At 34.0% G+C, this 19,565-nt stretch overlaps 1 protein-coding gene across 2 annotated transcripts in view; it reads left to right on the top strand.

Annotated features, from left to right (window-relative positions):
- The first annotated feature begins 3,770 nt into the window (after window positions 1–3,770).
- The window catches only part of LOC126966409 (zinc finger protein 774), a 64,082-nt gene continuing 48,287 nt past the window's right edge, over window positions 3,771–19,565 (top strand). For both annotated transcript variants that reach the window (XM_050810432.1, XM_050810431.1), the window contains exon 1: window positions 3,771–4,152. In XM_050810432.1, the coding sequence (XP_050666389.1) occupies window positions 4,068–4,152 (85 nt within the window). In that variant the 5' untranslated portion in view covers window positions 3,771–4,067. The remainder of the gene's footprint in view (window positions 4,153–19,565) is intronic.

Genomic DNA, 19,565 nt, shown 5'->3' with positions numbered 1-19,565 from the left:
GCTCCAGCTGGTAGGGGACAGTCCGCGGACTCGTTTGCCTTCAATGTTCCCAATTACGATCAGCTGGCTCTTATATCCCTTCCTCATTATGTGATCATAATAGGTGAGTATTCTCTTCTGACAGATTTTAGAGAATCGGGTTTAGACAAAAGTGGTGAATGAATCGATGCATCGGTGCGCTCGGCTGTCCAGGGTATCAGTAACATGCTCTTCTACATCCCAAATGCTTTGCCTTTGTCTTTCTGAGCTGGTATCGTTCACGCTTCCACTCCAAAAATAAAATTGGGAATATGAGACCGTGTCTTAACAGGGTATTTGTGGCATTAGTAATTTCCTTCCACTTCCAGATGATACTCAGTCAGGTCATGGCGTCTTTAGCCATACCTAAATGCCTATTTATCTCTGGTGCGCAACTAATATCGTCGTATATTAGTGCGCCTAGGCACACGTAATGGTCCACAATGTCATTCCCCGGGATGATGTTGAAACTTCTGGGTAGTTTTCCGGTTATCCTCATAATATCTAATAGTTTAATACAATTCTGAATTGTAGCAATACATAATATTGATTACATAAAGTGCATGTTAAATTTAACCTTTCCTCAAGATAATCTAAGAGGGTTCAAGTTATTCTGGTCGAAAGTAAAAAGTAAATAGTACTGTCGAATGTAATGTTGGTTCGTGATTTAGTTTTGTGGTAACAACCAATGATTTACATAATGTCTTCTGTTACTATTTCGAGAGCCCATACAGTAAATTACTTCAATACTCTTATAAAACTGTAATAAGTATGAATAAAATGGCCAAGTGTGAGTTGGTAGTTGATTTATTATAATAAGCATGTTTCTTCTAAACAACCTTTTATGATCATAATTATTATTTTTGCATTCTTGAATCAGTTTGAAAAGTTTTGGTTTTATATTTTTTTTTAATGGAAGAGATGGATGATGGTATTTTGACTGTGCAAATTAATGAGGCGATTGTAGATGGAAGTGTGTGTGAAGGCGAATAAAAGATTTTTAATCTTAGTAATTCATTATGTTAACTTAATTTTTTTTTTGGCTGTTATTAAACACAGTTTCACATATAAAAGAGCGGCTCTACAATTGCGCTCGTCACCATGAGACATAAGATGTTAAGTCACGGCAGAAATACGCACCGTTGTGGTACCCATAACCCAGCCGGCATCCTGTGCAAAGGAGCCTCCCACTTGTAAAACTTGACTTAGACTTTATTTAATTGCAAAATTTCCAACAAGGTAAATATATTATAATTAGTTTAACAAATTATTTTATGTGTCCTATATGTTTTGACAATACGTTTATAAGCATGCATATTTCATAACTTACATTGCAAAAAAACTGGTTGAGTAAAATCTCTCAATTTTTTTTTACAAAAAAAAGTGACAAGGTCAGCAAGACGTTCACTTGATGGTAGGTGATACACCCTGCCTGTTACAAAGCAGTGCCGCTCAAGATTAGCCCAGTAATTTCACTAACTACAGCACCCTTCAACATGAAACATAATAATAGTTTCATACTACAGAAAATCCCCTCACAAAATCAAATCAAATCAACTTTATTCATGTAGGTCAAGGAAATGACACTATCATTATTAGTGTCAAAAGTTTTTGTGTAAAATATATGTAAAGTAATGCACAAAAATATACTCAAACATCAAATACTTAATACCTTACACTAGTCAAAATAATTAAATATAAATTAATAAGTAAAAACCCCAAAGTTATTGAGTACAGTAGATGCATCAATCCATTCAAACCGTATTTAAATAAAGGCATTATGCATTTTTTTGCATTTATAAAAATATAATAACTTTTATGTTAAAAACATGAAGCAAAGTTTCTGGTTACAGGATCATCCAGCCACCAAAAAGTAGCGCCCGTTCACAAGCATGAAGGACCAGCCATCGCCTCCCTCGACCACCGCACGTAGCCGCAACAAGCTGTGGCAATGAGGAATGCCAGACGGTGGGGATGGTAATTATAACTATCCTAATTTGTGGCGAGTCGCGCGAAGGTGGTATTAGGAGGCAAGGATCAGGTCATGAGGACGATAGGACGTACTCCAAGAAAAATTTTCTGAATGCATGTACCAGTACCACTGGGTAACCATATCTTAGAAGTCAATCGATCAAATCACCTACATCGGCCACTACACACACCAGAATTACCAATATTAGATTTTTTGATTTTATTTTAACTCGAAAAAAAATGTGCAAAAATAAAAATAATTTAATAATAATAAATAAAAATTAGCAAAAACTCAATAACCTATTTTCTTTATTAAACATTAAGTAGGTACGTTTCACAGAAATTCTATTCAAAGATCTACATAAACCTAAGCAAATAAAAGTCTAGAATATTCCACATCAGATTTCGAGGCTGCATGTAGGACCAATACCATTCGTATCTATCATTCATTAGCACAGCTAGAATCCAATACGACATTTTTTACAATCCCCAGGCACAAAGAACGGGTGTCCACCCCTACAAGCAAAACCTCGTACAAACACATGCCTGTGTGTGTGCGTGAGAAAAACTTGAAAAAAATGCGACTGACCTGCGCACACATGCACAGATCCCGCGAAAAAAATCACTGACACAAAGAAAGTCTACCAAAAACTTCAATAGCAACTTTTGTACCCACACAATCACAATACACACACTTGACAACCCTACAAGCAATCTGTCGGTGTGTGTGTGAATGCATCTCGTCGGAACACGAGCTAAACTTAGCGTTTACGAGTGTGTTAATACAGATGCAAGCATCCAAACTTCTACACCAAGGTTTAAGCCATAACAACTACAACACATTTCGGAGAAATAGATTTTTATTTCAAGGGCTTAAGAGTGAAGATCTCTTAAAAGTACAAATACTTATGTCAGTTTGGAATCAAACAAAAGCTGCGCAGTACGGGTAGTTTTCGTATTGGAGTTAAGCGCGAGGTGCAACGAATATAACTATAACATGGGATGTGTATTGCCATCTCTTTCACACCACCCGCCGCCTGGGGCAAGGGAGTAGGGGGGAAGAGGGGGGTGTCGTGTCGCGTTGATGAACATTTTTCTCATTTTTGTATTATTTTTACGCAAATCGTTTTTAAAGGGTTTCGTCATAATTGCGAGGTATCCGATTATGTTATCCCTGATAAGAGATTGATCGTAAAATCGCTTTAATAAGTTAATTTTATCATCTCAAAGTTTTCACTTAATGCACTGAAATAAAACATGTATTAACGCAACCATGCTAAAATCAACACCCTTATATTTATTACTTTAAGCTCTTGCGTAAGTTATTTAAATCAATTATAAAATATATATAATTTTGGAAAAGTTCTGTTATAAAAACATACCAACATTAAGGATATGTTGAATAAAAAGAATGCCTATAACTTAACATAGCGCTTTCTACGCATGTCTCGAGAAAACGCGGGAAACTAATTTCCCGCCTTCTCAACTTCGCACTTTTCTTAAACACTATCTTTCCTAATCTAGCTAATTAGAAACTATATTAAATCTCCTATAAGCTAACCTACTATAAGAATGTAGTTTTAAAAAAATAATTATTCAAGTATCAAATTTTTCAAAGGTAATAAATTCTTATTGGAATATTTTGATACGAATTAAGAATTCACAATGTATTATTGATGTACTGTCACTTTGATGCATAATTATGAAAAGGTCTGGTAATGTTTCAGTGCCTCCCGTTTCTAGGAACAAAAAAAGTCATATCGTGTTCAGTACTGTTCGGATCGCGGCGGAGGCCGGCCGCGCACAAAATACCTTTTATTTTTCCATTACGTATTTCGTTTCGCGTAGACTTTTGGACGGCGGTAGAACTCGGTTTGACAAAATTGTGTTTCGGACCCTAAAATGGAACAGAAAAACTTTCGACTGAAAAAACAATTCGTTACAATAATACCGCAATTAAGCGCAGTTCAAATTAGGTTTTAATTTTTTTTTTTTTTTCAATTCTCCTCAGTTTACGCAACAGTTGAGTTCGTATGTTTTTGTTTTTTATCGCAAACGGATAGAGATAAAGAAAGAGGATGGCGCTTGCTTCTTCTGTGAGCCTTTACTACTCCATAGTACAACGGGCGGCAAGACATTATCTAGAAGACTACTGTCATACAGGTATGTGAAATTAATCATTAATTACCAATTAATTATACTTTAAAATTTAATGTCAACGAAAGCCTTTATTTAGGCGCGAGACAAATTAAAACTGTTTTATTAGTACTAATATAAGCAGTACTAATAATTCTATTAAATCTACACAATTGAAACATTTTTAAGTATTTTAAATAAATCTACTGAATTAGTTAAGTAACAAAATTCCAAAAAAAAGTTTTGCCTGTTTAGACGGGGGCCACCAGTGGGAGGCTTCTTTGCACAGGATGCCGGCTAGATTATGGGTACCACAACGGCGCCTATTTCTGCCGTGAAGCAGTAATGTGTAAGCATTGCTGTGTTTTGGTCTGAAGGGCGCCGTAGCTAGTGAAATTACTGGGTAAATGAGACTTAATATCTTATGTCTCAAGGTGACGAGCGCAGTTGCAGTGCTATTCAGAATTTATGGGGTTTTTCAAAAATCCTGAGCGGCACTGCATTGTAATGGGCAGGGCGTATCAATTACCATCACCTGCTCGTCTTGTCCCTTATTTTCATAAAAAAAAACTTATATGTAGTTCAGTTATAATTAATGTTTACGATTATATACAATTTTGTTGCTTAGATGGATCAAAATTTTATTAGGTATTATAATAAAATATTATTATTAATAAGCAGCTTATTATAAATTTAAACTACTTAACTAAGTTAAATATGTAATATAATATAATTTAATAGTTGCGAAAACTTCTCCCTAACACTATTAATAATACTATTTTATTAAATTACTCTATATACATCTTTTTTATTTAGATTTAAGATTTTGATTCAATATTTTCTTTGGTTAACTCGAGTTTTACAAATTTATAAAACACTTTTTAAAGGATTAAAACGCGTGTAATTGAAACTGTATTTTTATGTTAGGTTTTATACGCAAAATATGAAAAGTATTTTATTTAAACATGTTTCACGAAAGTACGTATATCATAGATATATAATTATTATTGTAATTAATGTGATAGAGCTTTAGATAGAAAACGCGGGAAGCTGTTCATCAGAAACTAATCTTCAATAGTTTTCGAGGTTTGTCATTTCCGTTTACATTACGTTTTTGTTTTTATAAGAGGTGATGTGATATGATCATCAGATGACAAGTAAAACGCCACACTCATATGCAGTTCGCTTAGAACTTTAAAAAACCTAAAATTTTAACCTACAACTTGCACTCGTCAAAGTCAAAGTTAAATAAACTTTATTCAATCAAGCTTAAACTAATCACTTTTGAATCGTACCATAAATATATCTTTTAAATTACTGAATCTATCATATGTTCGAAAAAAGTAGAGCTCGTGAGAAGAATATACAAGAAACTCAACGGCCACGCTTTTCAATCAAATTCATAGAGTATTTTATAATGGCTGTAATATACATAACATATTAGTTTGTCAGGTAAGGCATCCAATTTAGGAATCGTGTTTAAATATAATCAAATAGTTCATAAAAAGAATAGAGAATAAACTGTATAAATATAAAATATCGTATATTGGATGCATCAACCTTCAGAGCTTGAATTCGTTGTTTGTGTAAGGATGCTTCGTCAGTATGAGACATAAGATGTTAAGTCTCTTAAACCAGTAATCTCTCAAGCTACGACATCCTTTAAACCTAATACAATAATATGTGTACAATGCTGCTTGCCGCCGAAACCAACAAGCCAGTATCCTGTGAAAGAGAGCATTCTATTAGGTTAAATATGAAAAAGTAATAAATTTATTTAAGGTACACAAACACAGCATGTCATTTCATATAAATATAACACCAAGTCCAAAAATCGTGCAATTATGGTGAACACATCGTGCACAAAAAAATTTAATAAATACTTAAAAGAAATTAAAGCAATATGTAAGCTGAAATTGATCAAACTATGCCTTTTTCTTACACTCTAGTATGACTTCGATCGGAAATTTTACGAAATTAATCTAAATTAGCAAATTGCACTTCACAGCCCTAACATTTATTTTTAATACCCCGTCGAATTATGAATAAGATTCAAAATAACATTATAAATACCTATGTAGAAAAAAGTGGTAGTTTTGGACGTTGGTAGTGATTGACAATCCTAATTTGAATGAAACTGTTTCAATTTGAATTATTGTTCCCGCGCATACATACTAGCATAACAGCAGTTTTATTTGAATGAAAGTGAAAAATAGAAGCTGCTGTTTGAACTGATTCTTGGCGCCGAATCTTACGGCATGCCGCAAATGAGGATATATCATTATCACAATCTGTATTTCCAAGGAACTTTCTTCCACGCACAACAAAGCTATGGAATGAGCTTCCTTATGTTTCCAGGTCAATATGACATGGATACCTTCAAAAAAAGCGCGTCCACTTTTCTAGAAGGCTAGAAATGCTCCTGTGATTCCTCTGGTGTTGCAAGAGAATGTGGGCAGCGGTGATCAATTAACACCAGGTTACGATCATTTATCCTCATCTTCCATTAAATAGTCATTTAAAATCGCCTTATATGTACTTGTAAATATAGGTACATATATTTAGGAATAAAGGTTTTATATATTATATTTGCAACGATAACAATTCGTTATTAACATACATAAAAAACATTTTTACTCTGTTTCAAAATCTATAAAGTTTAGGCGCAATTTTTATTTATTCGTCTTTTTTTATCTTAAACATATCTATTTATAATCTCAAACAGTCTAGGTCTCCAATATTATAATAATTACATACCAGATATATAATATAAATTCATAGACATGTAACATAAATATGTTTTTAAATTATACTTGTATGTTTTTCAATATTGCCATGCATATTTTTCTTTGACAAACATGAGAAATGTTATTTAAATAAAAAACTGTAGAGTCGCTACATTGTTTTTTTTTTTCTAAACACCGATTGTAGATGATAAAGGGAGTGTATACACAAAAATACAAATTTAAAAAAATCTCCGTCTGTCTGTCTGTTTTTGACACGCTAATGTCTGGAAATGCTAGACGGAACCTTCATGAACCTTTCGCAAATGCCTTCAGCGTAGCCTCGAGCAGCATTCAGGCTGTATTTATCAAAATCAGTGCACTGAGTAAAAAGTTATGTTTTTATTAGCATGGTATACATTAAAAATATTATATAATAGTTTAAAAAAAAACTAAAAACACGCTACAGAGCAAAAAATTCTCTTTGGTATTCGAGTATTCTGTATCGAGTATGGTATTTGGTATTAGATAAATCCGTTAAAGATAATGGTTGAAATTTAAAATTAACATCAATGCCTGCCTTATCGACGATAGATGAAAATGATATAAATTAACAAAAACTTATTTTGCAAATTGAAAAATGGAATATGTTTATCAAATTAATATATTGTCATCGGTCCTCGATAAATCTACGAAGTTTGAACGAAATCGGGCTGTTTAAAGTGGGTCATAATCGCGCCCGAATGAGTCGGGTACAAACGAATATACATACAGTTGAAGCTAATAAAAAGCTTGTAAAAATAAGCATTCATACAAAAAACCCTTATTTACATGAATGGAGTCGCTAGTACATAATTAATCTTAACATTAATATCGCAAAGTTAGAAAAATGTCAAAATATATAAATAATTGTATTTCTCCAATATTAATAATATTAAATGTTAACCTTTTAAAATTATTAATATGCCATATTTTATAACCCATTATAATTTCATGTATGTTATCTCTAATCTAGACAAAATAGAATCGATGTTTCACACCTACGAGACACCCCGCAGATTCTTAATTTTTCATTCAATTATTTTAAGTATTATATCATATTTTATTGCAGTTTAGTTATTTTTTACGCAGTTTGTTATTTTTAAGTGATAACCCTCACTTCTGGGATTTACAAATTAACCAAAATTTTTGACAAATGCAGAACTCGAACCCGATACCTCTCGGGCTCCATCCGAGCGCTCTTTCCAACTGAGCTAATCATTCGAGTACGCTTGAATCGTAAATTATGGTAAATCTTAACATTTATTATGTTTTCAAACAAAAATCAGCCACATTCACACACAAAGCCATAATCTGAGAGTTGAACAAAACATACAAGATTTTATGAACGATACGTCGCTCGAACGGTTGGCTCAGTTCGAAGAGCACTCGCACGGAACGCGAGAGGGCACGGGTACGAGTCCCGCATCGTTCATAAAATTTGTTGGGTTTGTTTTTACATTTTATTTGGTATATCTTGTGCAACTCTAAGGTTGTGGCTTGAAAAGAGCGCTCAAATGGAACCCGAGAGGTTGCGGGTTCGAGTCCCGCATCGTTCATAAATTTTGGTTAAATATTTAATATGTTTATAATATGATAACTTTGATGGTGTAAATGACTTCCCAGCATCGATACACCAAGGCAAATGTAACTAGGTGCTTTTATGGATGCGCATCAGGCCGTGGCGTTCTACAACATATCAGAATATTTATATATAAAAGGCAAACAGGCAAGAGGCTCACGTGGTGAGGCAATCGCCCATTGATGAATCTGCAACACCAGGGGCCAGGAGATGCGATACCGGCTATTAAGGCCTTTTACCAGTGGGACGCTTCTTACTTCTTCGTGCCGGCTAGATTATGGGTACCATAACAGCGCCCTTTTCTGCCGTAAAGAAGTAATGTGTAAGAATGATTGTGTTTCAGTCTGAAGAGTGCCGTAGCTAGTGAAATTATTGTGCAAATGAGACTTAATATCTTATGTCTCAAGGTGACGAGCGGAATTATAGTGCCTATCTAAAAAACGCTAAGATGGTTTGGACATGTCGAGAGAATGAATGAAGAACGATTGACGAAGAAAGTGTATAAGGCCAGTGTGAATGAAAGTGTTAGAAGGGGAAGACCTAGGCCGACAAGATCAAAAGGCCAGGTCAAGAGTACCCTAAACCGAAGAGCATGTATGAAAGGAATAATGAAAGTGGACGAAGCGAAACAAGTTTGTAAGGATCGGAGCAAGTGGAAAGAAGTGGTCTCTGGCTACCCCTACGGGAAAGAGGCGTGATTATATGTATGTATGTATCTAAAAAAACTATCCTATCTCTCAAGTTGGAATAAACTGCACTCTACACAAATAATTGATGTTAAGACGGCCAATATTTCTACTTTCTACTAATTTTAAACTATACACTAAAAACCCGACGAACCCTTTCAGATGTTGAGAAAGAGCCTTGGAATGTAACTATTGTTTTTTCCTGTACATAAGGTATTCCTTATAATTTCTCTAATTTACCGTACTAACTGTTCATAATAGTGAAATACATGATATATTTTTTTTTTTGCGACACATCATTATATCAAAATATTTATTCAGTAACAGAGATTCAGAGCCGAATTAAAGTAATTCCCATAATACATCAGAACACATTTAGATTATTTCAATTAAGACACACAATTTTAATCTTTATCAATAAGAAAAATTCATACTATAATGTAACTAAAGTCCTATCAACCCCTTAAAATCTCAACAACAACAATTCACAGGAATAAAGGTCTGCCTATTTGCAACGGATAGCTTTATTCCTGTTTGCGAAGTGACCCTTCAGCCATTATACTCTTTAACCTGGTGTAATTATATTCAACTATTTTTTAAAAAGATGCCATCAGAATTAATGAAATATTATCACAATATTGGAGATATACTAGCTGACCCAGCAGACGTTGTATTGCCAAATAAAGTACATAATAAAAAAAATGTAATTTTGCGGCATAAAAAATCATGATGAAAATGACGACCGATTCTCAAACCTACCAAATAAATCGTACATAAAATTTATCGTACTACAATAATTATTATATTCGGTTGCCATCTGGCAACCCTATTGCTGATCTGTGGATGGAACAGAATAATATAAAAATCGCGATACTAAAACAGGTGTTGATCGTAGACGGGTGAAAATTTGAAATTGTATGTATTTTTTATGCTGAATCGTAATAAATTTAAAATAAAAAAAATTGTCGAAATAATAAAAAAAAATACTGAATATGCGTATAAAATTTAGTAAAAATCAGTAGCAGTAGCAGCCGTTTCGGAGGAGTGGGGTAATAATGTTCAAAACCCCTGAATTAGGTACCTTTGAGACAATGATAGAATTATGGCCATAATAAACTATACTATACGACTGTGTAATATAATAAATAGAACACTATTTCATCTGTACATAATGAATAAAATACTGTTATTATGAATTTGTCAATAATATTTAATAACATCAAGAATTATTTCGTAAAATATGCTCTCTGTTGTTATAATGAAGTTGTTTCACAGAAAAACTTTCAAACCGTGCGTCAATAAATTCTGAGAAAATATGTCTATATAAAACAAATATTGGAAATAAAAATAATTATGGGTCTCAAATCGAAATAAAAACTATACCATCTCTCAAGTTGGACTAAATTGCACAACATGAAGTAATCCCAATTAAAATCTGTTCATTAGTTTAGGAGTTCACTGGAAACAAACATCAGGACACTGGATTTATATATAAAATGATCTTCTCGCCCGCGCCTCCTTGTTATGTTCGTTTAGCAGTCCCTCGGGAATTTTATAAAATTTTAGAATTAGCTACAATATATTAAATTCCATAAAATCGCTTTGAAAGCGTTACAATGAATTATATGTAATACATAAAAGAATATTATAATTGGGAATGTATCCCAAAAAACTTCTTATCTATGTGAAATTATCATAAAATGTTTACAAGAATATCTTATGCATAACAGAATTATCAAAAGTCTAGAAAAGCTCATTAATTATAAAATAAGTACAATCGCATACAAAACTGATTTGACCAAATTTAATATAATCTTTTTAATATTTACTCAAATATTTTTATATTCAAATTTATTAATTTATAACATTTATTGTTAATGTTTTTAATAATATTTTGAGAGATTGAGATCAAAAAATAGCTAGCAGTATAAGCATTGCTAGCTTTTAATTGGCCTTATGTTTATTCACATGTTTTATCTGCACTGTGGTTGTGGCTGTTAGCTTCCCTAATAAAATAATATAAAAAATTACAAGTTTTAAATCTATAAATGCTTGTCTTTCGAACCATTTCATAATTTCATTCAGAAATGTTAAAATTACTAATTTTCAATCATACAGTCACCTTTCTTTTACATTAATAATCTACAATTAATTTTTCTATCTATGAATTGATCCTCTATGTACATCATACACTGTAATTTTCCTTGAACTTACAAGTGTAGCTTTATGAAACTTGAATAATCGAAAACATGGATTTAGAAGTATAACTTTGATATTATGATAGATGCGTCTAACACTAACCACCTTTTCCGAAATGGTGACATCAAATGATGCTTAAGAACCATTCAACCATCAAGCAACATGAATACGCAGTCTATGCATAATGAAATAATTGACCTTTAAATAATAAAAGTTAGGAGTTTAATATGTACAATGAGATTCTCAATAGCTATTGTAATGAGGATCATCAAAATTTACTTAATCATTAAAACTTACTTTTATGATGTGATATTTTTTTATTAATTCCGAATGCATAACGAATATACGATTTATAAAGAAATAAGCGTTGTTTTAATAATTGAGGATAAAAAGAGGTCTTGTACAATTTTTCTAGTTCAAACTTGAGATATAGGTACAAAAAACGATTTTTAAAATTTTGTTTAGTTACAAGGGAGGAAGTGTTAGTAAACAACAGATATAGTAAAAGAAAGTCAAGGAATGGAAAGTTCACGTCTAAATACTAGTACACGAATCGCAAATATTTAATAATATATTTTTTTATATAATTAAGTCATTTAATATTAAACAAAATGATGTAATTAAACAGATGTCTACTACTCGCAGACTACAGGCATTTTACACGCAATAATTAAGCTCAATTACGACTTAAAATATTTTTATCGGATTGTTCGCGTGATTGTACATACACCATTAAACCAGTTGTGAAGCCGTGGCCACTCGGCGCTCAAACCAGTTGTCCGACACCGGGCGAGTCGCCCCGCGGCATTAGTTGATATGCAAATACGATGCATCTCGCAAAGTTCAAGGCCGAGACAATGCACTTTTGCATGCGATTGTACTTATTACAAATAGCTAAGCAAAATTTGAATTAAGATTAATCATTTCTTTATATAATTATAATATTAACACACTTTTACACAAATTATCTTGCCCCAAACTAGGCAAAGCCTGTACTATGGGTACAAGACACCGATATATTTAATACAATATACTTACACAAACATACATAAATATATACAACATCCATATTCATCATATAAATGATTGCAACTACCGGGATTCGAACCCGGGACTAGTAGTCAGGGTCACTAACCATTCGGCTATATCGGTCGTCAATATACTTATAACAATAAAAAAATGGCAAATAAAAATGGAAGTTATATTGTAGAATCATTAGCTAGCTAGCTAGACAACTGATGTCACTAGTGACAATAACATCATTATTTTAAGTTTGAAATAAATATTACTTTGATTAATTTAGTAATTGATAACATGAACTGAGCAATTCTCTCCAACACAGGTTTTCTAAATCTACGAGGAGATTTTCAAAAGTGCTTGTAAATGACTTTCTACTGGTAAAGGAATTCTGTATTTTTGTGTAGGCTTCTGTTTGAAGTGATATACCACTTGCGAAAAAAAATACGGGTTGAACTCCGGGAGTGCCGGTAGAAGAGAAAACTTGAATATTAACGTTGTGCATTTTTGAATATTGAGGAATGGTTAGTGAATAATTTCGCACGAATTGCTTTATTTATCAGTATAAAAGTATTAGCATTTAGGTGGTTAAATATAATATTCATTTATTGCTCTATTGTACACAAAAATAACAATTTATATTACATAAAATTTTTAACGTTTTAAAACTATTACAATTATTTTATATTAAAAAGTTTATCTCTGAGAAAAATCAACTTTCATCCATTATTTCAACGAATGTCTTACGAATTTTCGATCAGGCCACGTGTCCTGACGCAAGTTTAAGATTATATACCTACACATTCCAAGAAAAGTGCTCAACGCCGCTGAATAAGTTTTCACTTTAACTGTATAAATATTTCACGTCTGAGATTCGATCATGAAGTTGAAATTGCCGAACTATGATTTGTTAGAAGTATAAATCTTTCATCCAAAATTTCAACGACTGTTTTACGAATTTTCAATCAGGTCACGTGTTCTGACGCGAGTTAAACATTTTATATTCATCCCAAGAAAAGTGCTCAACGCCGCTACAAAAGTTTTCACTTCTAAAAGCAAAACAGAGAGACACAGATGCTGATTGTATAGATCTTATTTGAAAAATGGTTGATCTAGGGTTTACAACTAACGATATACATAGCGCGAAAAGCCCTCTCTGCAGCACAAAGATGGTATTAATATAGGTATTATGATTTTGCAAAGTTTGTTGAAAAGTCGCTAATGTGCCTATGAATTATAGTATAGTAGCATTATCAGGAATTATAAACCTAAGAAAACCTTAATTCTTTATAGAAATCTGTAAAAAATGTCTATTTCTGAGTCCTATTACTAAAAATTACATCTTGACTTTTTCTTCTCAATATATTCTTGATAATGTAATGTATGTTCATAGGCACATAAGTGAATTTGTTAGAAACTGTCATAACTATAATGTTAACACCAGGAACAGACATAAACTTATAATGCCTACTACTCGCCTAAGTCGAGTTAGTAAGTCTTTTGTGGGGCGATGTATATGCTTTTACAACAAGATCGCAGAAGATGTTCAATACAAAAGTATTACGTTATTCAAAAGAATTTGTAGAAAACGTTTGTGTGGTAAAGGTTACTATAACATAAATGACTTTCTTAATGATACCACAGATTGGGAGTGGAGCGACCTTAGGCTATTAAATAATAAGTTTAATTGTACAATATTACTTAGTAAACATATTTTTTCGATGAAAAAAAAACGCCCGCTGAGTTTGTTGCGTACGTTCTTCTCAGGTCTGAGGCATTCGTTTTGGACGGTTTTTGACTTCCAATAAAACCTATTTTGAATAAAAATATTTGAATTTGAATTTAAGGATTTATAGTTTTTATTCTTCAGTTTTAATTAATAATAAAAAAACAACAAACTCGGAGCGGAAGTGGAATGGAACCAGCATCCCAATTCGATACAGTGGACACCCGATCGATGATCAGCACAATTGGTCATAACTAATTGAGATGAAACGGTACACAAACCACCAGGTACTGTGACCGCGACAGCCACGGTCACCTGACTGTCAACGACCGTGAAACGGTACCATTGTGGTCAATTCTTAGCGAGCAACATTACTTTTACCGCAGTTTTTTGATCATTAGCAATTTGTTAGGTGGTTAAATTGTTAGAGAATTGGAACAGTAATTACAAAAGTTTGCTTGTTTCAAATTAGGATTTTTAGATCACTTATTTTCACGTTACACCATTCGAAAATATATGACACAGAACTGAGATTAACGGGCGCAAGAAATTCAGCGGGTTTCTTTTTGTTAATTATTATTATCTAAAAGTTTTGCACTTCTAGCAAATCGGAACTATTTGAATTTCGAATGTTATATTTTTTGAAACGTTGCAACCTACTTAGTAATAAAAAAACAATTGGCGGGCAATCGTTTATCAATTGTTTTTTATCACACATCAAAGTTCTGCGTACGCGACGAAAATGGAATTAAGTCGAAAAGATTTTAGAGCGTTGATTTACTATGATTTTAAAAGTTCTCTCTCTCCGCAAGACTGTGCCGCTCGTCTTCAAAATGCTTTTGGGAGAGGAGCACCTTGCTTGAGCAACGTGAGGCGATGGTTTGCTGAATTTGAGAGAGGTCGGGTTTCTTCACATGACTAATTTCGTGAAGAGCGGCCTTCAACTGCTGTCAACGAAAATAATGTGGCTACTGTTAAGCGGCTAATTGAAGAAAACCCGCGGATTACCTATGAGACAATTCGAGGACTATTGGGGATTGGTATGAGCCAAATACAGAAAATTTTACACGAAGAATTGAAAGTTTCGAAACTTTGTTATCGTTGGATCTCTCATGAACTGACAGCAGAGCAGAAGCGGGCTCGGGTGGAATGGTGCTCACAGATGCTAATGAAGTACGACCACGGACATTCTAATGCTGTTTATGACATTGTCACCGGAGACGAAACGTGGATTTATTATTTTGAACCCGAAAAAAATAGCAATCTGGTGAATGGGTGTTTGAAAATGAGAACAGGCCAACAAAATGGAAGCAGACGCGAAACGTTGGTAAAAATTGATTTTTTCTCAGCTACGGGTCCTGCACATCCTGTCCATCTGCACAATGCCACTTGAAGATCAAAAGAGTATTAATGCCGAGTATTATTCTACCATTTGTTTACCCAGGGTGTTAACAAAAGTTCGCTAAAGACGACCAAAAAGCCGCATTATCCTACATCATGACAACGCTTCTTCACACACGGCCCACAAAACTAAGTCATTTTTAGCTCCCGAAAAAGTACAACTCGTCACCCATCCTGCACATAGCCCTCACCTAGCACCCTGTGATTTCTGTATTATACCCAAAATCAAAGGTTTGATGAGAGGTGTCACTTTTACCAATTCCGAAGAGGCAGTAATAGCGTTTAATCAGCACATAGAAAACATGCACAACATCAGATATGTGGTCTTTCTGTTTTAAAAAATGGCTCGATTGCATGAAAAAATGTTTAAAATGTAAAGGAGAGTATTTTGAAAAGCAATAAACATATCATTTTGGTTATAACAAGTTACGCAAAACTTTTAGTGTGACCTACGTCTTTGGTTACAATAACATGTATTTATTGCCTAAGGGCAGTCACTCTATTCCGAATCTGTGGTATCATTAAGAGAGTCATTCATGTTACAGTTATATACATTTAACAATAATAGTTTGTTGTTTTATACAAAATAATTTCAGTTTAATTGTCGAACAGATTTCGATTACTTTTTCTATAACATTTCGTTTTCGTCAATAAACTTTTGTATCTAGTTTTTAAAAGTACCAGGGTAACATAAAAAGCAAGAGGTTACATGCAAGCAGTAATCAGTTTTTATGTTAAAGCTCGTAAGTGGTAGCACGCGATCGGACGTGTGACGGTGTTTGTAAACTTTGATAATGCTCCTAAACACGTGATAACACGTACACGTGAATAACACCTCACTACAAACAATTAGTATTAGACGTAGGGTACACTGGATAGTTGTATTTTTTATGGAGGACATAATATGCCGCCTGTCCGTTGAAACTACTCTTTTGAAATACCAGACGAATCACAGGATCGCTGTCGGTTCTTAAGATTTTTTTATGAAAATAAGTTACGAGACCAGCAAGACGTTCAGCTGATGGTATTTGATACGCCCTACCCATTACAATGCAGTGCCGCTCAGGATTCTTGAAAAACACAAAAACTGAGCGGCTCTACAATTGCGCTCGTCACATTGAGACATAAGATGCGTAAGAAGTCCATTTGCGCAGTAATTTCACTAGCTACTAAGGATGCTTACACGTAGTAACGTGTAAGCATCCTTAGCAGCAGTAGCTTCACGGCAGAAATAGGCGCTGTTTTGGTATCCATAATCTAGCCGGCATCCTGTGCAAAGGAGCCTCCCACTGGTTAAAGATATTTGCGCTTTTCTTGAAGGATAAAATGTCATTTTACCCTGGAAACTCAGAAACAAAACTTACATTACAGTTCAAATACTTAAATAAAACGTACAAAAAAATTGTTAAATAGGGCGTCATACAATGCATTTGGGCGGAAGGCTTAGTTGGTAACAGCGTTGGGGCGTAGCCCAAGAGGAGTGGGTTAAAATCCGGTATGATCCATAAGTTGCGGTACAAATTAAGTACAACTTTACTTGAGTAACTCAGGTACTCCTATCTTATCCTTACTGGTTGGTAATGCTGAGTGTAAGGTCAGACGTAAAATATACAAAATTTTAAGCGTAAACACTGTGAAAAATGGTATGAAACTTCGGCACTTCATAATAATACATAATATTGAGTAAAAGGCATTGATATAGACCACCAGACGCCTAGCAAAGGTTCGTTAAAAATGTTCGAGTGGCATTGACAACTTATAAAGATAAGATTAGACATTCATTCAACTTTACACTTATTTCGTGACAGTAGTTCAAAGTCTTTTAAAACTCTGCCTAATAGACGCGTACGCAGAGTTTTGCTTCGGACAATTATTTGGCGTAGTTGTGCATCTATTTGTCAATATTAAAAGGCTTAAAATCATTATGAAAAATGGGAAACGTATTTATTCAAACAAAACAAACCTTATAACTATATTTACAATACTATGACTACATAAAATTAAAATTATCATTACGTGGAAGCGTACCAAGAATACTGGCAGCATTTCCGCGTTGGATAGCTAGGCTGACCTGTTGACCGAAATAGCTGCCAGCGTTTGGGTTTCCAGTAGCCTTACTGAAGCGTGAAGATATTACTTTGTACATTCTCCGCACCTCTGGGCCCCACGGGCGAAGTGTCTCGACACCAAGCGGCACAAAAATGTATGACTCACTGAGACCGACATATTAGCGACGCTTGCTGTCTTCGGCAGTCGAAGCAGCAGCCCCAGCACCAACTGACGTTACTTGGACATGAGAAGGAGCCAGAGTGTCGACGCAAGTTGCGTCCCACACCAGCGCCCGTGCCCAAGCCACCAGCGTCATTCCATCAGGACGTTTGCCATCGCGGCGGATAATTTGGCTCTAAAACAGGTGGTATATTGAGAGCGGCAAATGCCCTGCGGATGAATTCATTAATGCTGGCGTGACGATTGATACGGCCTGCCGATTTTAGCCAGGAGAACGATATCTATATAAAAAATAGTATTAAATAACAAAAATAAAACTCAATTGTATTTGCCTAAAAATCTCCATAAAATAATATTCGACAGCGAGCAAACCTTCGTGGCACTTTAATATTGCGTAAGAAGTGTCTCTGTACGCACCCCACCTGTTACTACGAGGTTGGCCCGCCCTTGAACTTGAGAGGTGACCTTGAAGCCCTGTGTTATTCGGGTCAATACGCACAACACTACCCTTCTCAAATCGCAGCCCTTGCAGAGATTCGACAATAGTTTCGTTTCGAAATTATTTTGTTAAATATCATTGTAAATCCTTTCTTCAGTTTGGTTCACTTTGTTTATTTTGCGACTCGTTAGGTTGTATGAATATAGATTATCCGGTGTCTTGGACTTATGGATAGGTAGATTTAATTAAAAGGTTATCTGTGTGCCCATATTTCCTTCTTAAAATATGTGTTTTAACATTTTTATGTACCTAATAGTATTAATATAGATTATTTAAATTTATGATGTTAAAACTAGTCTTTTCATTTCGACATGCATACCTTCAAAAAGAGCGCGTACATCATTCTAAAAGGCCCGCTCTGGTGATTCCTTTGGTGTTACAAGAGAATGTGGGCGGCGGTGATCACTAAACATCAGATGATTCGTATACCATAAAAAAGCATGAGTTTGAAATTATAAAACCAAAAAAAAAATTATGTAATTTGAACTCTCACCTATATAATAAACAGAAATTTAAAAAAAAATACTACAAAATATGCGTTTCTGGAAAACCGAACTAAATAATAGAAAGAAATGTAAAATTAACATCAATTCCTGCCTTATAGACGACAGACGAATATTATATAAAATAACAAAAATCTTATATTGCAAATTGATAAATTCATGTATTGTCATTCGTCCTCTTAAAATTATTGACATTGTATAGTTTCTAAAATTAAGATTTATTGCCAAGTCACTTAATTTTTTCATAATTAAAATGTTGAATGTACCTAATTAGAATAACCAACCTAGAATTAGTATGTAAGTGCAAATCAATTGTTAATGTTAAGTTGAGTTATTGTTGGTACATCTTAAATAAATAAATAAAAAATCCGTCCTCGATAAATCTACGAAGTTCGAACGAAATCTGGTCGTTTAAAGTGGGTCAAAATCGCGCTCAAATGAGTCGGTTACAAACAAACATACATACAGGTGAAGCTAATAAAAAGCGCGTAAAAAAAGTTTTATTTTAAATAATAATTCGAAATTCATTTTAGACGTTCTTCATCAATCATGCTAGTAATCGCCATACTACGTTTGTATTGAAAAATGAATAGCGCTATTGTTATTCGCAAGAGACGAGCATAGTTATGATCTACTATTTTGTAGGTTAGTATGCTTATCTCGCACACAACAAACAAAAACACTCTCTTAATGTTGATACGCCAGACAAAGTAATAGATAGCTGCAAACTATGCAGTTTTATCCCTTTGATTAAGGATTGGCTCTTCGCTGCGCTCTAACTAGATACCGCAGACGTAGTCGCAAAGTGCGGCAACTAATACCACTCCCAAGTGGGC

This window comes from Leptidea sinapis, chromosome 10 (assembly GCF_905404315.1).
Source record: "Leptidea sinapis chromosome 10, ilLepSina1.1, whole genome shotgun sequence".
Classification (NCBI taxonomy): domain Eukaryota; kingdom Metazoa; phylum Arthropoda; class Insecta; order Lepidoptera; family Pieridae; genus Leptidea; species Leptidea sinapis.
This window is presented reverse-complemented; position numbering and strand designations above follow the sequence as displayed.